The sequence below is a fragment of the Hydra vulgaris genome, chromosome 05 (genome assembly GCF_038396675.1).
Source record: "Hydra vulgaris chromosome 05, alternate assembly HydraT2T_AEP".
NCBI lineage: Eukaryota > Metazoa > Cnidaria > Hydrozoa > Anthoathecata > Hydridae > Hydra > Hydra vulgaris.
In genome coordinates this window covers 37,179,488-37,199,911 of record NC_088924.1, presented here as the reverse complement: position 1 = coordinate 37,199,911, position 20,424 = coordinate 37,179,488, and the positions used below count along the sequence as shown (strand labels likewise).

Here is a 20,424-nt window from a genome sequence, read left to right as displayed (position 1 = left end):
TTAGCCAACAACAACAATGCAACAAACTTAGTTGGATTGCTCCATGAAATGCCTTCAACATCATAAAAAAAAAATGGTAATAAAATTGAACTGAATAAAATTGTAATTAATTTTAGTACTAATTTTGTAAATCGAATTTCAATCTTTAAAAAAAGTATGATATTTTCTTATACCGTAGATTTCCTCTAATTTCAAAACAGTTTTAGTTCTCTTATTGTTACCTCTAATATTTTTGTGGGATTTTTAAAAGGAAAACTGATTAATAAATTGGAATACAATGCAGTATATGGAAAAATGTTTTAAAAATATATATTGGGTTGACTCGTATTTTATATATGTAAACAAATTCAGTAAAAAACGCAACTCGCTAATGTGTATTAAAAAGTAATCAAAAACTTATTTTGTTTTCAAACAAAAGAGTTTGCATAAAATAATAAATTAATGAAAAAGAATAAACTTTGAAACCTATATTATAAAAAGAGTTTATAAAAAAAATTATATTTTTTATACTTCTACTTGGGGTTTAAGTAGGGGCACGCAAGTAGGGGGAACGCAGGGGAACGCCGTTCCTCCTTAGCTGACAAACCAAGATATCTTTCCGCTTCGCTCGATATTTCTTTGTAACCGTTTGCATATTTACATACTCCACAAGGCGATAGCACACATGCGCCCGCGCGCATATTTACATACTCCACAAGGCGATAGCACACATGCGCCCGCGCACGATTTTTCGTACTTTTTTATAAAGAAACATATTTTTAAATTACGTACTATATACTATACTTTATTTACCTTTGTGTTTACATTTGAAGTGTCGCTTTATAAATGTATAGTAATCAAAGAACACGTAAGTATATTAGAATAACATTTTTTTAATTAAAGTACACAACTATACAAAAATCGTGAGGGTTTATTTTAAAAGAAAAGTTGAATGTAATTAATGCCCTTCTCCATGACTTTTGGCGTTTGCTCTATCTTGGGATATATTTAAAGCCAAATTTCGTGGACGTTTTTGTGGTTTGTTCTTTTTTATACACTTAAGTGGACGACCACAGCGTTTCAAATTTTTTTTTTGTTTTAGTAATATAGTCAGAAAGAAAACAATATATAGGTACAGTAAGTACTTCTTCAAAAATTTAAAAATATGTTTCTTTATAAAAAAGTACGAAAAATCGTGCGCGGGCGCATGTGTGCTATCGCCTTGTGGAGTATGTAAATATGCTAGCGGTTGCAAAAATGACTTGCATGAGCTGGCAATTGGAATAAAATTATGTTGTTATAATCCCTATCATATCAATCTTTGCTATTCCTGCGGAAGCCTTTGGGATTAAGTTACACGCAGCTAATAGGTTGCATGTGAAAAGTGTTTAAACTGGTCGTGTATTCCTGGTAATATCAGTTATCTCGAAACAATTGAATTCATGTGCAAGGACTGTAAATAATTTTTATAACATTTGATTTTAGTAGCTTGATGTTTTAAATAAATATTTTTTGGGTTCTAAAATTTTTTATTTTAGTTTTCAAAAAATTATCAACTCTATACAGTACAGCAAAGGTTGCCACCATTTAGAAATGAATAAAAACTGCGATTCTTTCAATGGTGAAGATCACGTGGTTATAATAATGGTAGAGTATAAAGTAATAGTTTTTTTGGAAAAAAAAATTATGGGGTTTTTAAATAATGTTTCAGTTTTTAAACTGCTGCTACTTAAAAATACACTTGTGTAAGAAAGAAAAAAAACAGCATTGATAAATACACTTGTGTAAGAAAAAAAAAAAAAAAAACGGCATTGATAAATACACTTGTGTAAGAAAAAAAAAAAAAACAGCATTGATAAATACACTTGTGTAAGAAAAAAAAAAAACAGCATTGATAAATACACTTGTGAAAGAAAAAAAAAAACAGCATTGATAAATACACTTGTGAAAGAAAAAAGAAACAGCATTGATAAATACACTTGTGTAAGAAAAAATAAAAAAAAACATCGATAAATGGTAAAAAGCACTACAAGCCTAATTCGATTGATGGGGGAGCATTCGGTAAGGTTGCAAACCACTTGAAACCAATGGCTGAGATTTCTGCTAGTTAACAGTAGTTAGCTGGCAGAAAAAGACAGTGACAGTGATGGTGGGCTTTTTTTAACTGATTGCAAAAAAATAAAGGAAGACAGGATCTAATAAATAGACAACTCCTACACTGTACTAACGCAATGTCATACCATTGCATTAAAGTATAAAAGTAATCAATTTTTATATAACTTTAAGCTTGAGGTCTACGCTAGTATAAACTGTTTACCATTTTAAATTAAATGCTTATAAATTTAAATTAAAATATAATTAGGAACACGTGTCCCTTATACTTGACGAAAACTTCACTTTTTAAAATTAAAAAAGAACAACATTTTCCTTATCATTATACTTACGTCAACAATTTTCAGGCGATTTTTACCTCCCCTTCCCCTCCCGTTTTCAACGACTTCTTAAATTTCAGAGACCCTCCCTATATTATTATGTCAACAATTGTTTCTCCCCACCCCTTACCCCACCCCTCCTTTAGAAAAAATAAAAATAAAATGAAAACAAACATTTTAAATAGTTGTAATTATAGTAGTTTACAATTTCAAGAAAAAGTGATTAAAAGTAAAATGTTTAGAAAAAAAATTTTAATTCAACTTTTAGCTTATGAACATTTCTTAAATATATAAATTAATTTAAAATTACAAAGGCTTGCTCTGAACAAAAAGTAAGTAGAAATAAAATTCTAAAATTAAAAGAAGTAAAAGTGATTGCTACATGCAACACTTTTGGTTTGAACTTTTTCCAGTGCATGATAGTCGATATTATGTCAATAATACAAAAATTGTTCCAGTTACGGAATTTAAAAGAACAAAGAGAAACATTAAAATTTTGATGGAGAATAATATTCCTCAATGTTTTCCAAAATTCAAGATAAAAAAATCGAAAATATTGAAATTTTTGACAAGGTTTTCTATCACATAACTAATTTATATTTTTATGTTTTTATATTACAATTATTAATTGCAAACTTAAAAAACATCTATATGTAATTAATCATCTGTAAATTAAGAAATATGTATATTATTTTTACCCAGGTAGTAACCATTCTTAGATAATGTTAAATATTTATCAAAATACTTATCTTCCTTACTTTAACTTTAGACTTAATCCAATTTCACATTGAAATCAAACAATTTCTAATAGAGTGTAGTATAACTAATTAATGCATTTGTATAAACCAGGAGTTTATACAAATAATTTATTATGCTTGATAATTTGTATAAACCAGGGGTTGGCAATCTTTTAAGACGGAAGAGCCAAAGCTTACAATATATAAGATTTTTCCAGTTTTTAAAGAGCTACTAACATCTTGTTTTCAATACTATTATAGTATTTGTGCATGGAGCTAGATGGCCGCATTTTAACATAAAAGTTTTAACATCAAATTTAGCTTGCGAGCAGCAGACTGCCGACCCCTGGTATAAACACTTAAAGAATATTTGAAAAAATAATAGTGTTACGAGTAAACATCTGGTGTTTGCTTATTTAGCTCTGTATTTGTGAGGTATTTTTAAAGCACAACACGGTTTAAAAACAGTAGAAATATAGTTAGTGTCATTAAAATACTGAAGGTTGAGTGAGGACGTAACACAAGACTACAAACGGTCCCTAATTTTCAATTTTTTAAGAAACTTAAATTTATTTAAAAAAATAATGTTGGTGACTTCCCCCTGCCTCACCTTTACATTGCCAAAAATTGTCAAAAATTTCTGGACCTCATCCCCCCTATCTCCTATTTTGTTGACTTAATTAATGTACAGCCCTTATGGTTCAATTCAGTTTAAGTTCCACTTCATTTTTTTAAATTCCAAAACAAAGCTTTAAGTGCGATTTAATTCAGAATTAGGGAAATTTACGGTAAATATAAAATAAAAATTATTTATGTAATTTTTATCTATTGCAACTTTGTTAATAACAATGCTTTCAAATTTAAATGCTGAAATTTTTTTTACAGTTATTAAGTAAGTAAATAACCTAGGTAATAACAATGTTATTAACTGAGTTATTTCAGCCATATGCTTGCTTACAAATAATGTTATGCTCTCATAAATATAAACTAGTTATGCATTCATTAACAGATTTCAAATTTTATGCTTAAAACATTCAGTGTTCAGTTTTTATGACCATGTAAAGTTTGTTGTCCCCTCAAATTGAGGGGGGTTGTTCTTTACATGGTTATAAAAACTGAACACTGAATAATTTAAACATAAAACTTGAAATCTGTCGATGAATACATAACTAGTTTACATTTACGGAAAAATAAATAATTCAACTCATTGCCCTCTCGTTTAGGGTAAGGAAGGGGGGAGGCCAAGATTTTAGGGTTTCTTTTTCTCATTTTCCTATCATAGTAATTTTTTTTTTTGTGAAGAATCTTTTCGTCATACATATGAACGTAAAGAAATTTGGAATATTCTTTATGTTTAAAAGTTGGTTATTTCAAACATTTAAAAACCTTCCCACGCCACTGTTTCTCATAACCTAATCTTTTTAGTGGCGATATTATTATTAGAGCACAATACCAAACCTTTTCGAAATAATTAATTTCATTTTTAAGACATGGAGACCATACAGATACATTAATTAACGATCTTATAAAAGTTGTGTATATAATTTTTAGTAGTTCACTCTTTAAACCAAATAAACGTATTCTTCAAAATATCCAAAACCTTTATTTGCTTTACTTGCACATAGAGTTACTTGATTTTTCTATTTTAAGTCAGATCTTTTTTAGCGACAGTGGTATATTTTGCATAAAACAAATTTTTTTGGAGTTATTTTTGCCAAAGTGCTTTAAATACACTTCTTAAATTTAAACTTTAATAGTCATTTGTTGGACCAATTGACAGCTTTATCTAAGTCATTTTGCAATAGGTTAACACTTGTTTCACAATCAATCCTTGATAACACTTTTGGTTAATCAGCATATATCTTGAAAATATTTAAAAAGGCCAATAACAAAGCCTGCGGTACATTACTGCATATATCTTTCCAAGATGATACAATTTTTCCCAACTCGTTGCCTACTATTTTTTAGAAATACTTTCATATATTTTAACAATGTACCAGAAATCCCATTTAAGTTTTATGAGTAGTCTTTTATGGGGCACCAAATAAAAAGCCTTTGCGAAGCATAAGTAAATTACATCTACAGGTATATTCTAAGATAAATAATACAATATTGCGTTTAATGACTCAATAAGGTTAGTTGAACAAAATCTTCTTTAAAAAGCCGTGTTGATTTTTTGAAAGAAGATTATTATTCATAATTCACTCTTGCACCTTGAAGGGGCTGAGCACAACCTCTTCAAGGTGCAAGTTAAAGAAAACAAGAAAAGTTAACAAAGTTTTCATCTAGTGTCATTTCAAGTCGAAGTAACCAGAGATGCAGCGCCAACAGAAGAAAAATAAGAAGTAATGACCGGATTGTCATTACAGTATTGTCAAAACCACTAGGAATTGAAGTAATACCTAGTAAAAAGGCAGTAGTTGCAGTAGTTGCAAACTACCGTTACTACTACAGACTACAAAATACATCTACAGGCTACAAAATACATCTTTTGCTACAGGCTAGCAAAAGATGTATTTTTAAAAGTAGAGAAGTTAATAAGACAACGCTTCTTGAATAGAATGAAGTAATAGTATCCCAATCTTTTCTTTATTATACTTTTTCCTTCCGCACCAGGCAATTTCCGTTTCAAAGACATACCACTAAAGTGAATCATCAAAAATATTGTTAAGTAATATTACTGCAATTATGACAAACATTTTTTTAATATTGTTTGAAACTGAAAAAATGCATAAGTAACATTTAAATTGCTTTAAATAATACGAATACAATTCTTGAGAGATTTTATTAAACTTAAAAGCGACTTGAATTAAACTTCAAAACAAACAAACATAAAAGGAATATACAAATTGTTTTTTAAAGAAATCGTTTTAGACACGAAGTTCGATTCTTCTTTTTCTACCACGGCCAACGACACGGGTTTTGAAGTGGAAAGGCACAATCGTTAATTTTTGAAAAAAGTCTTCTATATCTTGAATTTTCTTAAAAAAAAAAAAAAAAAAGTCCTTTACAAAAACAAAAAGTGAGAGAGTGCATTGTAGGTTGCTCATAACTGTACTTTGAAAATCGTATAGGATACACGTAATTGAATAGTTTTTAATTATTGAAAAGTGTACTAAATATTAAAGGAGATATTTTATTATTAAGTTAATACAATAAATACATAATTCGATAAAGATTTAACTAAAAAACATTGAGTATGTGATGATCTTTGAATAGAACTTTAGAATGGATTAACCGACCTTTACTTGAAATAAATCTTGTAGCTTGTTTTTGTCAACTAAGCAGTTTTTTAATTTTACTTACATTTGAGCTGCACCAAGCAATATTTGCATAGTTTATATAACAATGTATGAGGAGGAAGTATAAGATTTTCAAGCTTTTTGGCTTTGTATAGCATGCCAATATCTTTTGAAATTTTATTTTCTACCGTTCTATGTGTTCTCTCTCATCACGTTTTTGTCAAGTATGACTTTAATGATGGCTGTCTAATTATTTTAGACTTGCCAATAAAAAGGTCAGGAAGTTTCAATGGAATTTTTTATCGTAAAGTTTATAAAAACAAGTATACTTAGCTATATTCAAATTTAAAGACAATTTGTTTGCCCTAAACCATTTAAAACCATATAAAAACTCCTTGTTTACTATTTTAAATAAAAGGTTGATATCTCCATTAGAGTAAAATAAACTCGTGTCATCTGTAGTTAGAACTGAGTTTAAAATGTTTGAAAACTTATGGAGATCATTTACATAATAAAAAATAAAAGCGGAACTAGAATTTGGTATAATTAAAAAAAACTTTATTACGCCGCCTGGCTTTTTCTACAATATGGAAGTAACTAAAATTCCACTTTCATAAAAGTTCCGTTAGAAAAAAAAAAAAAAAATGCTAAAAATAAAATAAAAGCAAATTAATTAAAAAAATGGATGTGGCTAGTGTGTGTACTTTTTTATTTTTTGAACATACTTCTTTTGACTTACATAGGGTGAACACGCAGGACGTGTACGTACATTGGCTGACTTAGATAGGGGGAACATATGAGAAGTGTACATTTATCAACACAAGGTTTGGGTTAGAGTAGGCAATCTTAATGTTAACCCTAATAATGCAAAAACTGTTTTCTCTATAAAAAGAGGTTGCTTAATTACAATTAAAAACCGGTCTATAAAATTCATTTAATAATGGAGAACAGGCTAAAAGATTTCGTTTAATAAAAGAGTTTAAACCAAAGCCGGATCAAGGCATAAACTAAATAAGCCACGGCTTAGAGCTTCACATTGAAAAGGTGCCTCAAAATTATATGATGAAAATAGCGAGTAGTTAACAATGTATTAACAAAAACTATTACTTAAAACTATTAAAATTGTATACCACGTAATCTTCATCAAAATATTTTAAAGGTTTCCACAAAATATAATTACACAAAAGTGATGGGGTAAAAGAATAGGGAGAGATTAAATAATTTTGTTTGCCCTTCACCCCTCAAAAAATCGTTTGATAGACGTACTTTTCAAAAATGTAGTTCTTACCACACGCAAGGAGACAAAGCGATGTCCGTTAAATTGTGGAAGAAAAAGTCCATTGTTTACATTAAATAACAGTGAAAAGATACCTATCATAATTGGAATTTTTAGGATGTACCACTTCTTTCACTCTCTCTAATATATAAACTGGCATTAGTGTATTATAGAACATTGTAAAAACTAAAAACAAGAAAAATAAGTCTCCAAGATGCCCGGAATAATCGTAGTTTATTTTAAGGTCATAATAATCTTAAGTGCATAATACAATTATAAGTTTATAAAAATTTCTTGTCAGTTCAAATATTAAAAATAAAAACCCTAGTTGAGGGAAATTGAGGGGAAGGAGTTGAGGGAAATATATACAAGATAAATTCCTGTTTTTCTCCCTATTTCCACTTTCCAAATATAATCGGATGTATACTGCATGTCTCCAAACTTTTTATGCCTTGTCTACATACCACTGAATCACTCGTCTACATACCACTGAATCACTCGTCAGCAGCACTTGCCAACAATGGGTTCGGTTACAAAAGATACTCTGTTGTTCTAAAGATGCACAGGCAGTTAAAAGATAATCGTTATGTGACTAAAGCAATTTTGAGCATGGTTTAGCATTCCGTAAAATAACGTAGATTTTTAGAATATTAAATGATAAAAATTACTTTAAAATTCTGGTACCAGTAGTAGAGTTTGACCTGTTTTTAGCCTTCAACTTTCTGAAGTTTAGAAACCGCGGTACAGAAACTCATTATACCTCTAAAGAATCTCCCTAATGATGATTAGTTTTCTAAAAAGCGTTCATTATACCTCTAAAGAATCTCCCTAATGATGATTAGTTTTCTAAAAAGCGTTCATTATACCTCTAAAGAATCTCCCTAATGATGATTAGTTCTCAAAAAAGCGTTCATCATAGCTCTAAAGAATCTCCATAATAATTCAAACAGTTTATAGATTAAACACCAAACAGAACGCATGATGTTTTTGAAACTGTTAGAAACACCAAACAGAACGCATGTTAATCAATTGACAGTCCTTTTGCGGTATGCGTCACTAGCTAATAGAGTAAAAATAATTTCTGATATTTCTGTTGTCAATTTCTGACATTTTTTGCAACGACTGCAAAAGTGACTTTTATAAATGTCATGGTAAACTTTAATGACAATGCTTAAAATATGTCCGGTTGCTATAATGAAATACGAATAAGAAACTTGCTTGAGAAACCCTCTTAACATGGTTCATACCGTGTGCAGCCCACTTCTTGAATCTCGTTTAACGTGGAAGTAGTCAACTTCTTTAGTACTGTACAGAACATATGGATATACTACTCAGATTCTGCACACCGCTTGGTAACTTTTATTTCGAAAAAGTGTAAAGATGTTTTTAGAAATTCAAAAAAGTGTGAAGAAGGTCTTTTTAAGTCATTAGAGCAAAATGTTGACTCTCTTTGCAACCAGTTTAATAAATATGAGAGCAAGTGTATAGTATTAAGCATAGTCAAATGATTGGGACTCACCTGAGCATCATTTTTCCTCTAAAGTAACATTTCGTTGTAGCTTTGCCCATTGTTATTGCCCTTTCTAAAAATTTACAGTTAAGAGCCAGTGTGTATAAAAAGATGACTTCTGAAATCAATTTCATAACCCAACTTGACCTCCTTAGATATCAACGGAATGCATGTGTGATTAATTTAGTGAGCATTTATTCACCTATAACCTGGCTTAAAGACTTAAGTAGGTTCATCAATATTTGAAAACGCGAAGCCTTATTTTTTCTGTCATCATGAATGAAGGCAAAATGTTAAAATATGTTTTTTTACTTCGTGAGCATTTTTTATAACTATGGGACGGAATTCATCCTGTATACCCCATCATCTTCTGCGCATTTTTCTTTACATAATGATAACTGAATATTCAAGAAAGCAATTATTCTCAAATATGTAGCATGTAGCCTATAAGGGATATTTTTTTATTCTACAAATTATGATTACTTACCGAGCTGACAGATTCTGCAACTCGACATTTGCAGCGCAAAGTAATTCACAAACTCTTTTAATGTCTGCACTTTTTGATCAGTTTTGAGCTTAAACTCTTTTAGACTAGTTAGTTAAAGCTTTTATTTCTCGATGGAGATTAAATGTAATTCTGCTTCATCACCGAATTTATACAGCTCGCACACATAAGCTGTCTACCACTTGTATCACACTTTTTTGTAAGCCTTTACTTAAAAATGTTTTCTTCATCGAATCGTTCAAAATTGTATCAAATGCTTTTGCAACATTCACAGATATGACATTGCGGTCTAGTCTACGTAAGATTTAAGAATGTATTGGATAGTTTTTTGTCCTCAAATTATCTATTTGAAAGGACAAACGTTTAATATCTTATATAAACGTGTAGGATTTTCTGATCCTTGTATCCCAGATCATAGCGTACACCCTAATAAACATACTTCTGATCATCACATATCGGTAGTTTGACGTTAGGTGCTTCTCCTTATAACCCCATAATAATACGTTCAGATAGCGTCTTTGTAGTTATTATTTATCTATTGAATCCCATCACGAAAAAATTTTAATCACTGATCAAGTTTTCTAGATGCACCGCGAAACGGCTGCATGAACGGATTTATAATAGTAAATACGAGAGATTATGGTGCAAATGTTTATCCTCTCGTAAAACCATAGCTACCAAAACTTGTGTCACTGACCCCGAAGTTTCACTTTTGCAACATTTACTTAAATAGAAGTACAACTTTGGTTAATAACCACAAAAGACCTTACCATAACAATTACCTCATTACTAAACAAAAAAAATTAATTAAAAAAAATAATTAAAAACAACTTTTTCTCTAATTCGAGGGATTTTCAAGTCAGTTTTTTAATTCAAGTGATCATAAAAGTTTGTTGGCCATAAAAACTTGTTGGTTTATTAAGGTTTCGTTATTAGATAGATACAAGATTTTTATAGTAGTTTTAAGAACTAAGCTATACACTTGAAAATTTTTTAACGTATTATTATAGTAATTATTGTTTTGTTTCATTGTAAACTTGTTGAAGGGCAAAAACGCCTCTTCAGAATTTTTAAGGTATGCTTTTTTTTACGTATTTTTAAATTAATGGTAAGAGCATAACTTTTCAAAAGAGGCTTTAAAACAATATAACTCATAGAAACCATTTAAAAGCGGTTATGACTAAACTTAAAAATAGACAATGACTAATACGGATAGGGATTTATTTAATTTAAAAATGCCAGGGAAAGAATAATAGAAGCACTGGTGATACAATAGTAATGTATATTGGATCATGTAATAAAGTTGTCTATCACATAACGAAGTCTTTACAAACAAAATATCACATAGTTTACTTTGACAAGTACTCCACGTCATGAAACTGCATCTCATGAAATAGTACTTCACGTCAGTGCATCTCATGAAACCAATATCAATAAAAATTACTTGCTTAATAAAGACAAGTACTATTTAAAAATGGGAGATTTTAACTACAGAGTTTCAAATGACAGCATTGTAGCTCAAAAATGGATAACAGACCAATGTGTCACGGCATGTCCACTGCCTGACCAGGTTTCACTGTATGTCAATTTTAATGGCACTGAAAAATAGAGATCAAATAAAAATTTAAAGATCGCAGTATAGTAATGATTTTTATTCCAGTGAAAGGCAGTGAAAAACTGCAACACTTACATAAAGGGTTGACAAAGCTGACACGCTGCCTTGATTTTTTGTATGAATTTTTTTTCTCTCAGATGACTTTCAATCTAAAAGCAAGTGAGCGGTTTAATGTGTATAGATGTATTGAAGGTAAGCATAAGCCCGCATTAACTCGCTTACTAAAGCTATATTGAGGCTTTCTACCTAGACTGGTGTTTTATAACAGATTAGAAGTATATTGTATAGTATATAAAGGGGTGGGGTCATAATAACAAAATAAAAACTGGTCAACTCTTAAACATTTTCAAAAAATTAAAAAAATTTAAATCATCAAGATTAATATACAGGATGAGGGAGGGGTGGTGTTTGTTTTTCACCTTAGAGTAGTTGCATAATTTTATAGGGTGCTTACAATGAAATATATATACATTAACCGGTTCATCAGAACAAAACAGTTGCAATTGGATATATATATATATATATATATATATATATATATATATATATATATATATATATATATATACACATGTATATATATATTATAGGTTGCTTGCATAATCTACTGTTTAAGTAGTAATGACATGTATTTTATATTGATCTAATACCTGATATATTGAATAGTATATAATAATGAATAAATGAAAAAATAAAAAATAAAAAGAATGTTAAAAAGCATAATATTCTCATCAATTTATCTAACAATTGATAAACTGACCTAGAGAAATTTTTAGGGCTAATCGGATCCAAGAAGTAAAATTTGAAGGTGAAGTCCATAAGCTTGGAATTGGCAAAAATTGTGAACAAGGAAATTATTATAGCAAGTCTGATTTTTCAAACTAATATCGCTCTCCTTGAAGTTTAATAATAATAATAACAATAATAATAATAACAATAATAATAGCAATGCCATATCCTAAAGTTTTAGAATTAAAAAAAATTTAATATATTTTATGTAAAGTCAATAAGTTTAGTAAAAATTATAGAAACTCTAATGAAAATTTATGAAAAGTTTAAAAAAAAAAAATGCTTACTTAACAAATTTTGTATACAAATGAAAATAAATATCCATTTTTTCCATGACATCTTTTTTTTTTTGTAATGGCAAACCATCTATAAAATAAACAACTTGATTAAAATTTATAAAAGTGTTCTATTTAAATAAAAATATCTTTGTCAAAAAATTACCAAAGCAAATTTGAATTAAAGGTTTACTCGAAAAATAAAAAGTTATTAATTGCTTCATTTAACTTAAGAAATAACACACCTAGTTCAACTTTTTTTTCTCCCAATAAATAATAATTTTTAATAAGTTTCAGCTTTTGTTATTGGTTTTTAATATACTTCTTATTTTAAGCTTGTCTTTAATATGTTTAAACGTGAATATGAATTACTCATATTTAATTATTGCCTAATTTAAAACTCTGCAAACATTACAAATGTTTTTTACAAATAAATTTAATGCTTATTATATTTTTTAATCCGAGCATAGGTTTAAAATTTAACTTAGGTTTCGGGCATTGTCTTTGTAAAAACTCAGTAACCATAGTAATGACGTCTTGTAATAATCTCTGTATGAGCAAATCATGCAGTGTTAATTTATGCTATACTTTTTTATATCTTTTTATGCTATTTTGTATTAAAAGAAAAACATACGATGTGTGTGACATTTTAGAAAAATTTTTTTTATATTTGTTACAAAACAAAAAACTTATCTAAATAAGTTCAACCTAAATAAGTACAAAATAATTAATATTCTTTGAAAAAATTAAATAATTAATATTCTTTGAATAAATTAAATAATTAATATTCTATGAAAATACAAACAAGAGTTAAAGCTAAAATAAAAATAGTGAAAAATAAAATGTATAAGTTATATCACAATTACATATTAAAATCATTAATAAATATCACACATGTTAGTATGCTATATTTATTGATGATGTTATACGAGTGAACAAATTTTGTAATAAAGATACAAAAAAAAGTAAAACTAAACTTTAATTGAAAACTTCTTTAACCTTTTTAAAAAAAATTGATTGGTTTTATTCGACAAAATGTCTCATGATGCACTTCATCAAGTAAACAGAAAAAAATAGTATTTGAACTGTATATCAACGTAAAGCAAAGACAAAATGAAATTTTGTTCTGTTTACTTTACTTTTCAGAGTAATTTTTTTTTTGTTGCAGTAACTTTGTCATTGCAAGGTAAGTTTTTTAATGGTTAGATTATTGTTTTCAAAATTTGGATAAAAGAAAGAACCCAAGAACTTACAGATAGTATTTTTGTGATTTATAATGCTTTATCACACGTGCACAAGACAGAAAAGTAGCTTTAATAAAAAAAGCCTTGCGTTAAGGCTGTAGAGCTTAGTGTGTTGAATAATTTAGAGTGTAACAAGTTGTAAGGTCCAAGTTTAGAATTGTAGAGTGGTAGTTAATGGTGTCCGATACGGACAGGTTTGTGAATGGAATTTATATCTAGTACAGCAAGAGTTATAAATAATGATATTTTTATCGACTAATTCATAAAAAATATTTGTATTGTAAAGGTGGTTCGATTAACTTTTAATTAATCATACTTAATAAAGATATAACATCAAGTTTTATTTTAAAATCAAATGACAGCGACAGTTTAACAGCGCTGAAGTATAATAAATAATACAAACGTATTTATTAGCATAAAAAAAGTGATTCATAATTTAAATTTAAAAATTTAAAAATTTCATAATTTTAGTTACTTTTGTTTTTTATTTTTTATTTTAATTTTATTTTAAACAATAAAAAAAAGGTTTTACGAAGTAATCGCATTTTTCTTTTTTCTTTTTTGCATTCTGTTGTTTATGTTTACTATCTGGCTGTACTACTTATCCCAAAATCTTTTGCGTTAGCGTTTGCACAATTTTATTGCAAATTTTTATTGCAGAGTAAAATTTAAAAAATCGCAAAAATCAGGCCCGCAGAGAGGTCAAGAAATTATGCTGCTTGAACGCCGAGATGATAGGGTTACTAGAAAACAATAAAACTGTATCAAAGCTTAAAAATATCAAACTATATTTCTTTTCTTTTTTTCACCGAGAAACAAATAGGTTTTGTCAACAACAGCGTTTAATTCACATTAGATTTTTTAGACTGACTTGTCGGCAATTTTAAAAATGAATTAAATCTTTAAAGCATTAATTTAAAAAAGTTTAGACGTGGAAATTTCTTTTATACAATTTAAGTTCCTAATAGTTTAGATTTTCGGTATTCAACAAAAACTCACAATTTTGTTTGTATTTATTTAATGTTAAAGAATCTTTTGTTTTAAGTAATAATAAACCAACTTCAAATCTCCTTCTTACCTATTTGAAATATTACTTTACAACAAACTGCAGATACTTGATTTTCTAAACAATTATATACAATGTCTGCAGAAAAAGTTATCATAGTGCCAAAAGTATAAATCTTTGGGGTTGTTTAACCAGCACCAATGTAGCCGAGATAACTATAAGCAATATTTGTGCATTAAAAAGCATTGGATGGCCTAATAACTGTCTAACCTATTGGTTGAGTTTTAATAATATGGTACACTTTGTTCACACGTGTTCATAAACCATTTATATACAGCTTTATCTACGGAATCATGTTTTTGAAGGTTTAACTTTTATCTGATACTTACTGATTAAACTTTTGAGAAACATTTTTCTTTAGTTGGACTTTTTTCCAAATCTTTTAGAGAAAAATATTTTTCATGATTGTCGAGTCTACTCTTTCATTTAAATGCCATGTTAAAATTTTATAAGCGTATAAAATGCCATGTAGTAAATAAATATGCGTAAGACGCCATATTGATTAAATTTAATTCTTATAATTTTTTGAATTTTCATTCTTTTTAATTTTAAATTAGTATCATAAATTTTTCGTATTTGATTAACTCTTATAACTGTTTTACATTTCGTAAAAAAATGTGTTTATGTATAAAGCTCATTAAATTATCTTACTACTTTCAATTTTGATCATGACTGCTCACTTTATTTGCTTTAAAATAGTTTAAAACTTTTATCAACTATATTTATTAAACAAGTTTTAAACTTCGTCTGCATTCTTGAATTATTTTGCATTTATAGAAGTCTGTGTGTGTGTGCTTGTCATCTTTATATAATTTCATACACAAAACATGTAAATATTACAAGAACGGCCATGTAAATGAATTTAAAACAAAAAACAAAAAAAACCTGACTTATATAGAGTTCTGTCAGAAGTGATTTATCACAAAAATGTCAATTGTAATTGATTGTCATTAAAAAGTTTTTTAAAATTTTCCATAATATAAGAAACCTTAAGAATTGTCTCAAGAAAAGAAGAGAACAAAAATACTTACTAAAATTTGTTTCTTTTTAAATATACCTACAAAATACAAATAACTGTGCTAATGAATTTAAATTTGATGGTTCATCCAGCGGTATAGAAAAAAAGCAAAAATTCTTTAAATTCATTTATAACATTTATAACGGTTTTTGAAATAGGAGGGCACAACCGCCAATTTATAAAAAAAGGTTCTTTATATCTTGAAATATCCATTAGAAAAAAAAAAAAAAAGTTCCTCTACAAAAAAAGTGGAGTAGGGGGAGGGGGGATTGACGTTGTCGGCATTGAGTTAGCCTTCGTTGACCCAGGAAAATAAATTCTATAAAATTTCATCTTTTGAAACATATGGCATAATATAGAAATTCTATAGAATTCTATAGAATTTTTATAGAATCTCTGTTAGTCTCTATTGAAATTCCTATAGAACTTTTTTTTATACTTTTTTTTCTATAGAAAAAAAGGTTTTATAGCAATTTCTATAAAAATTAATAGATGTTCTATATAAGTTCTATATAAATTCTATAAAAATTATATAGAATTTTTATAGAATTTTTATAAAATTTTTGTAGAACCCTAGGAAAAAAAGTTCTATAGAATTTCTATAAACTTTTGGAACATAGGGTCTATAGAAATTCTATAGAATTCTATAGAATTTCTATAGAATCTCTGTTCTATAGTTTTCTACTTTTTTTTCTATAGAAAAATTTCTATAGAAACTAATAGACATTCTATAGAAATTCTATAGAATTCTATAGAATTTCTATAGACCATCTACTCCAAAAGTTTATAGAAATTCTATAAAACTTTTTTTCCGTGGACCGTATCCATATATTCATCTAAATAACTTCGTATTTAGATGAATATATGGATACGGTTTTAACTAATCGTTAAAACCGTATCTATATATTCTATCTAAAACTCCATTACTCATCTAAAAATGACGTTTCTTTCTATTTTTATATACTACTGATAATTTATTTGTATCATAAATTATTATTACATATATCTTATATATATATAAATTTATATATATATATATATATATATATATATATATATATATATATATATATATATATATATATATATATATATATATATATATTTACTGGGGTGGCAAAAGGCTTTGGCCAGAATTCTAATTATACCAACCATGATAGATTGTAGCAATGTAGTTTACTACAACTTAACAACAAATCTAAAGTTACATGTTGCAGCTTTTTGGCTTACGATGTTGATACAATATATCAATAGCTACATGTTGTACCTATGTCGCGAGCAACTACATAATTCTATTCTATTGCTACTAAGTGTACCACCTATCGCTATAACGATATGTATATACATATTGCGGGTTTTTAGTTAATGATTTTAAAACAACAATTTCGTAGCTATATCTTGAAGCTTTGTAGTTAGTTAAAACCTAACTATAAGGCTTTAGCTTGTCGATAGCGCTAGCCGGTTTGTATACACAAAACATGTTTTTTAGCAAGTGCTATTAATAACATTACTTTATCTTTAGAATTAAATTTTCTAAGCGATAGATAAATCATGTTCTTAAACCAAGCAGAAGTTTGTTCTCAAACAAAGACGGTGAAAAACGGCGGGGTTGTTCTTTATCAAATATGATATAAACAACGCACATATACTTATACGATGCAGATCTGAATCATAGCTACGTATTGATATAAAATGATATACATTTATATATATATATATATATATATATATATATATATATATATATATATATATATATATATATATATATATATATATATATATATATATATATAAATATATAATGCCGTAATAATATTGCAATGTTACAATGTTAGCTTAATTATTTTCATAAATAGATTTAATTCTAAAAAGTTTTTTGTTAAACGTATAGAACAAAATGAAACAATAATGTGAGAGAAAAAAATTGCTCAAAAATTGTCATTAAGCTCATCCGCTCATATGCGCTAGCTAGTTTCTAGTTCGTTTTCCACCGGGAAATAACCTGTTTAGATTTTCAATTCATCGCCGTCAAACAGAAAATTTGTAAATGATGATTTTATCTCCAGTAATGATCTTAATAATTCTAAAAACAGATCAAAAAACATAAGATGAACATACTCATTGATTTAAAAAAATTGTTTATTTATAGTTATAAACATTGTTTATTTATTATTATTATTTTTTTCGGTTATATAATTATAAATAAAAGATTTTTTATTTAAAATTTTAAATTGAAAAAAATTTTATTGTAATTATAATAGATAGATTTTATTTTAGAGATTTATAAAGATTTTAATAGAATATATAATATAATATATTTGACAACCTCATCGTGAGCGTATTAACAATGTCCTTTGAATTTTTAAGATTAAGCATCTCAGTTGGCTCATCAAACTCATCAAATATTATACGAAGCATAATGAGCATTTCTAAAAAATCACGCTCAAAAACTCGTATAAGTTTTGTCTAATATTTTCATAAATATAGTACTGGCAATCTTCAATTTATTCTCACTTAATTCTAGTCTATATAAATATTTTGTAAACAACGAATAGTACATTAGTAATGTTATCAAAGAATAAATTATGTAAAAAAGGACAAATTTTAGTTACTAGATAAATAAATTTTTCGGAAAATTAAAGTTTCAGCAGCATACTTTTTTAAACTATATTTTATTTATTAAAAAAGATTTCCAGAAAGTTACAGGATTGCACAATGTGTCATAGAGTCACAGCATTCCTTTAAATGCATTTCCAGTATGATCACGCACGGATGTCACGCAAAGAAATTGCGAATATGTCGATTTCGTGTTGTTATTTTTATAAAAATAAATTTCTTGTGAGTCTCTCTAGTGAAATATTATATTTCTACAACTCATGTTCAAAATATTTTCAGTGAGAGATAGCAGTCATCGAATATTTCTAGCTTGAGTATAGCGTTTTGAAAATTATTGTATGTTTTTGAAAACTATTGTGGCATTAACACACAAAATAAATTAAATGATAAAAATATATATATTTAAACATTCAGCTGGTCTAAAATTTAATAAAAACACTTTTGTTCTTTGAGAAAATTATAACAGTATGCATATTGTAAAAAATCCCAGCATCTAATTGTAAAAGCAAAGTAAAAAATCAAAGGAAAATAAAAAATCACGCACAGAAATAGAAATACTTTAAAACTATTTTTTAAGTTTCTTAATTCCATAATTCAAAAAGTCCCAACGGGAGAGTAGTCAGATAATTGTAAACCCCAAATTTGGCTTTTACCTTAATTAGTAGTAATATTAAAAACCAAGTGTTTTTCTTTTATATATAAAATTATAACTTTCAGTCATAATTTCCTATTATAAAAAACTTCTCTAGATTTCTCTCCTTATGCATTAATTGATATTTGTAAATTAAATTGCCTAAATTAGTGCCTAATTAACGCTTTTTTGAAAAGTTAAAAAAAACTCATCTCAAGTATATAAATTTTTTCAAAATATCTTAAAAAATACATTCCTCCTTTCTTAAAAACTATAAAATTCTTCTAAATTTAAGATTAAAAGAATTACTTATTAAGAAATTTTAATAAAAGTTAATTTTATAAAACTATGCGGTGACTAATATGGAAACTATGATAATCGTTTACAAAGACGTTCTTTGTATAAAAATTGTTAAACGAATACGGTACACAGCATTATAAATCAATTAAATCGTTTTGTTTTTAACAAGTTAAAATCTTCATTTAAAAAAATTAAGTTTCGATTTGTAAGTCGTGAAATCGTGAAATAAGCTACCGGCTTTATCAATAAATGTGCATAAAAACATTGTAAAATTAACTTTAAATTATTAGATATGTCATCATTGTTAAATGACAATCATCATCATCATCACCTTCATCACCATCATAGTTTAATATTACTTTATTAGAGGGTTAAGCAACTTGAAAGTTTTATGAAATCAAATGTACCTGTGTTGTAAACCTTTTTTTTTTGGTGTGTTTTTGGGGTTTCTCTTCTATCATACATATTTGACAAAACTTTTTTTCAAAACGTCTCCCTGGAACTTAAAATAAGCCAAATAAAATGCTTGTTGAAAATATTATCTATTTTCTAGTAAAAATGTTTTGTTAAAAAAAAATATGCTTAAAGTTTCAGCAAATCAAAAAAAAGCTTCATTGTAAATTTTTGTTAAAATAGAAGTTTTAATAAAAAATTAAGAAGTTTTTAATAAAAATTCATTCAACTTTTCTTAACTTTAATTTTAAATAAAACTTAATGTTGTTTTCAAAATCAGCATATAGTTATGCTTCTTTTGAATCCAAGGTTGACATAGCTTTAACAATGTTACGTTTGAATATCTTTTAAGATTTTTATTTAATTTTAACATGATTTGCTCAGAAAGAAGTGCTGCTAAAATTAGTTGATTAAGACTTTATTGAAAAAAAATAAAAACATATTGAAATAATGGCAGTTAGCAATAGCAACAACAAACTCACAGGATTGATAAAAACTCGCTAAAGTAGTTCATTAAAATTTCATTAGTTTTCATAACAAATATTTTATGCTATCCCATCAGGCATTTGAGTTTACTTACGTACGTTTTACTTACGTTCTAAACGTCTTTTAAACGTTTTTAAACGTCTTTTAAACGTTCTAAGATTTCGAACGTTCATTTGCGTTCTAAACATCTTACAAACGTTTTCTATGCGTTTTCTAAACATTTTGACATTTAAAAATTATTTCAGCC

At 27.4% G+C, this 20,424-nt stretch overlaps 1 protein-coding gene across 5 annotated transcripts in view; it reads right to left on the bottom strand.

Moving 5' to 3' along the window:
• The window catches only part of LOC136080830 (mucin-2-like), a 97,660-nt gene extending 82,550 nt beyond the window's left edge, over positions 1–15,110 (bottom strand). Inside the window, exons 1-3 of one of the 5 annotated variants that reach the window (XM_065798085.1) lie at positions 15,000–15,110; positions 14,683–14,825; positions 12,373–12,451 (exon numbers count right to left, since the gene is read on the bottom strand). In XM_065798085.1, the coding sequence (XP_065654157.1) occupies positions 12,373–12,451 (79 nt within the window). In that variant the 5' untranslated portion in view covers positions 14,683–14,825; positions 15,000–15,110. Of the gene's footprint in view, positions 1–510; positions 658–12,372; positions 12,452–12,526; positions 13,033–14,682; positions 14,826–14,999 lie in introns of those variants that run through there. The other 4 variants (XM_065798082.1, XM_065798083.1, XM_065798084.1 and 1 more) reach the window with 4 other exon arrangements.
• Between the last annotated feature and the right edge of the window lie 5,314 nt (positions 15,111–20,424).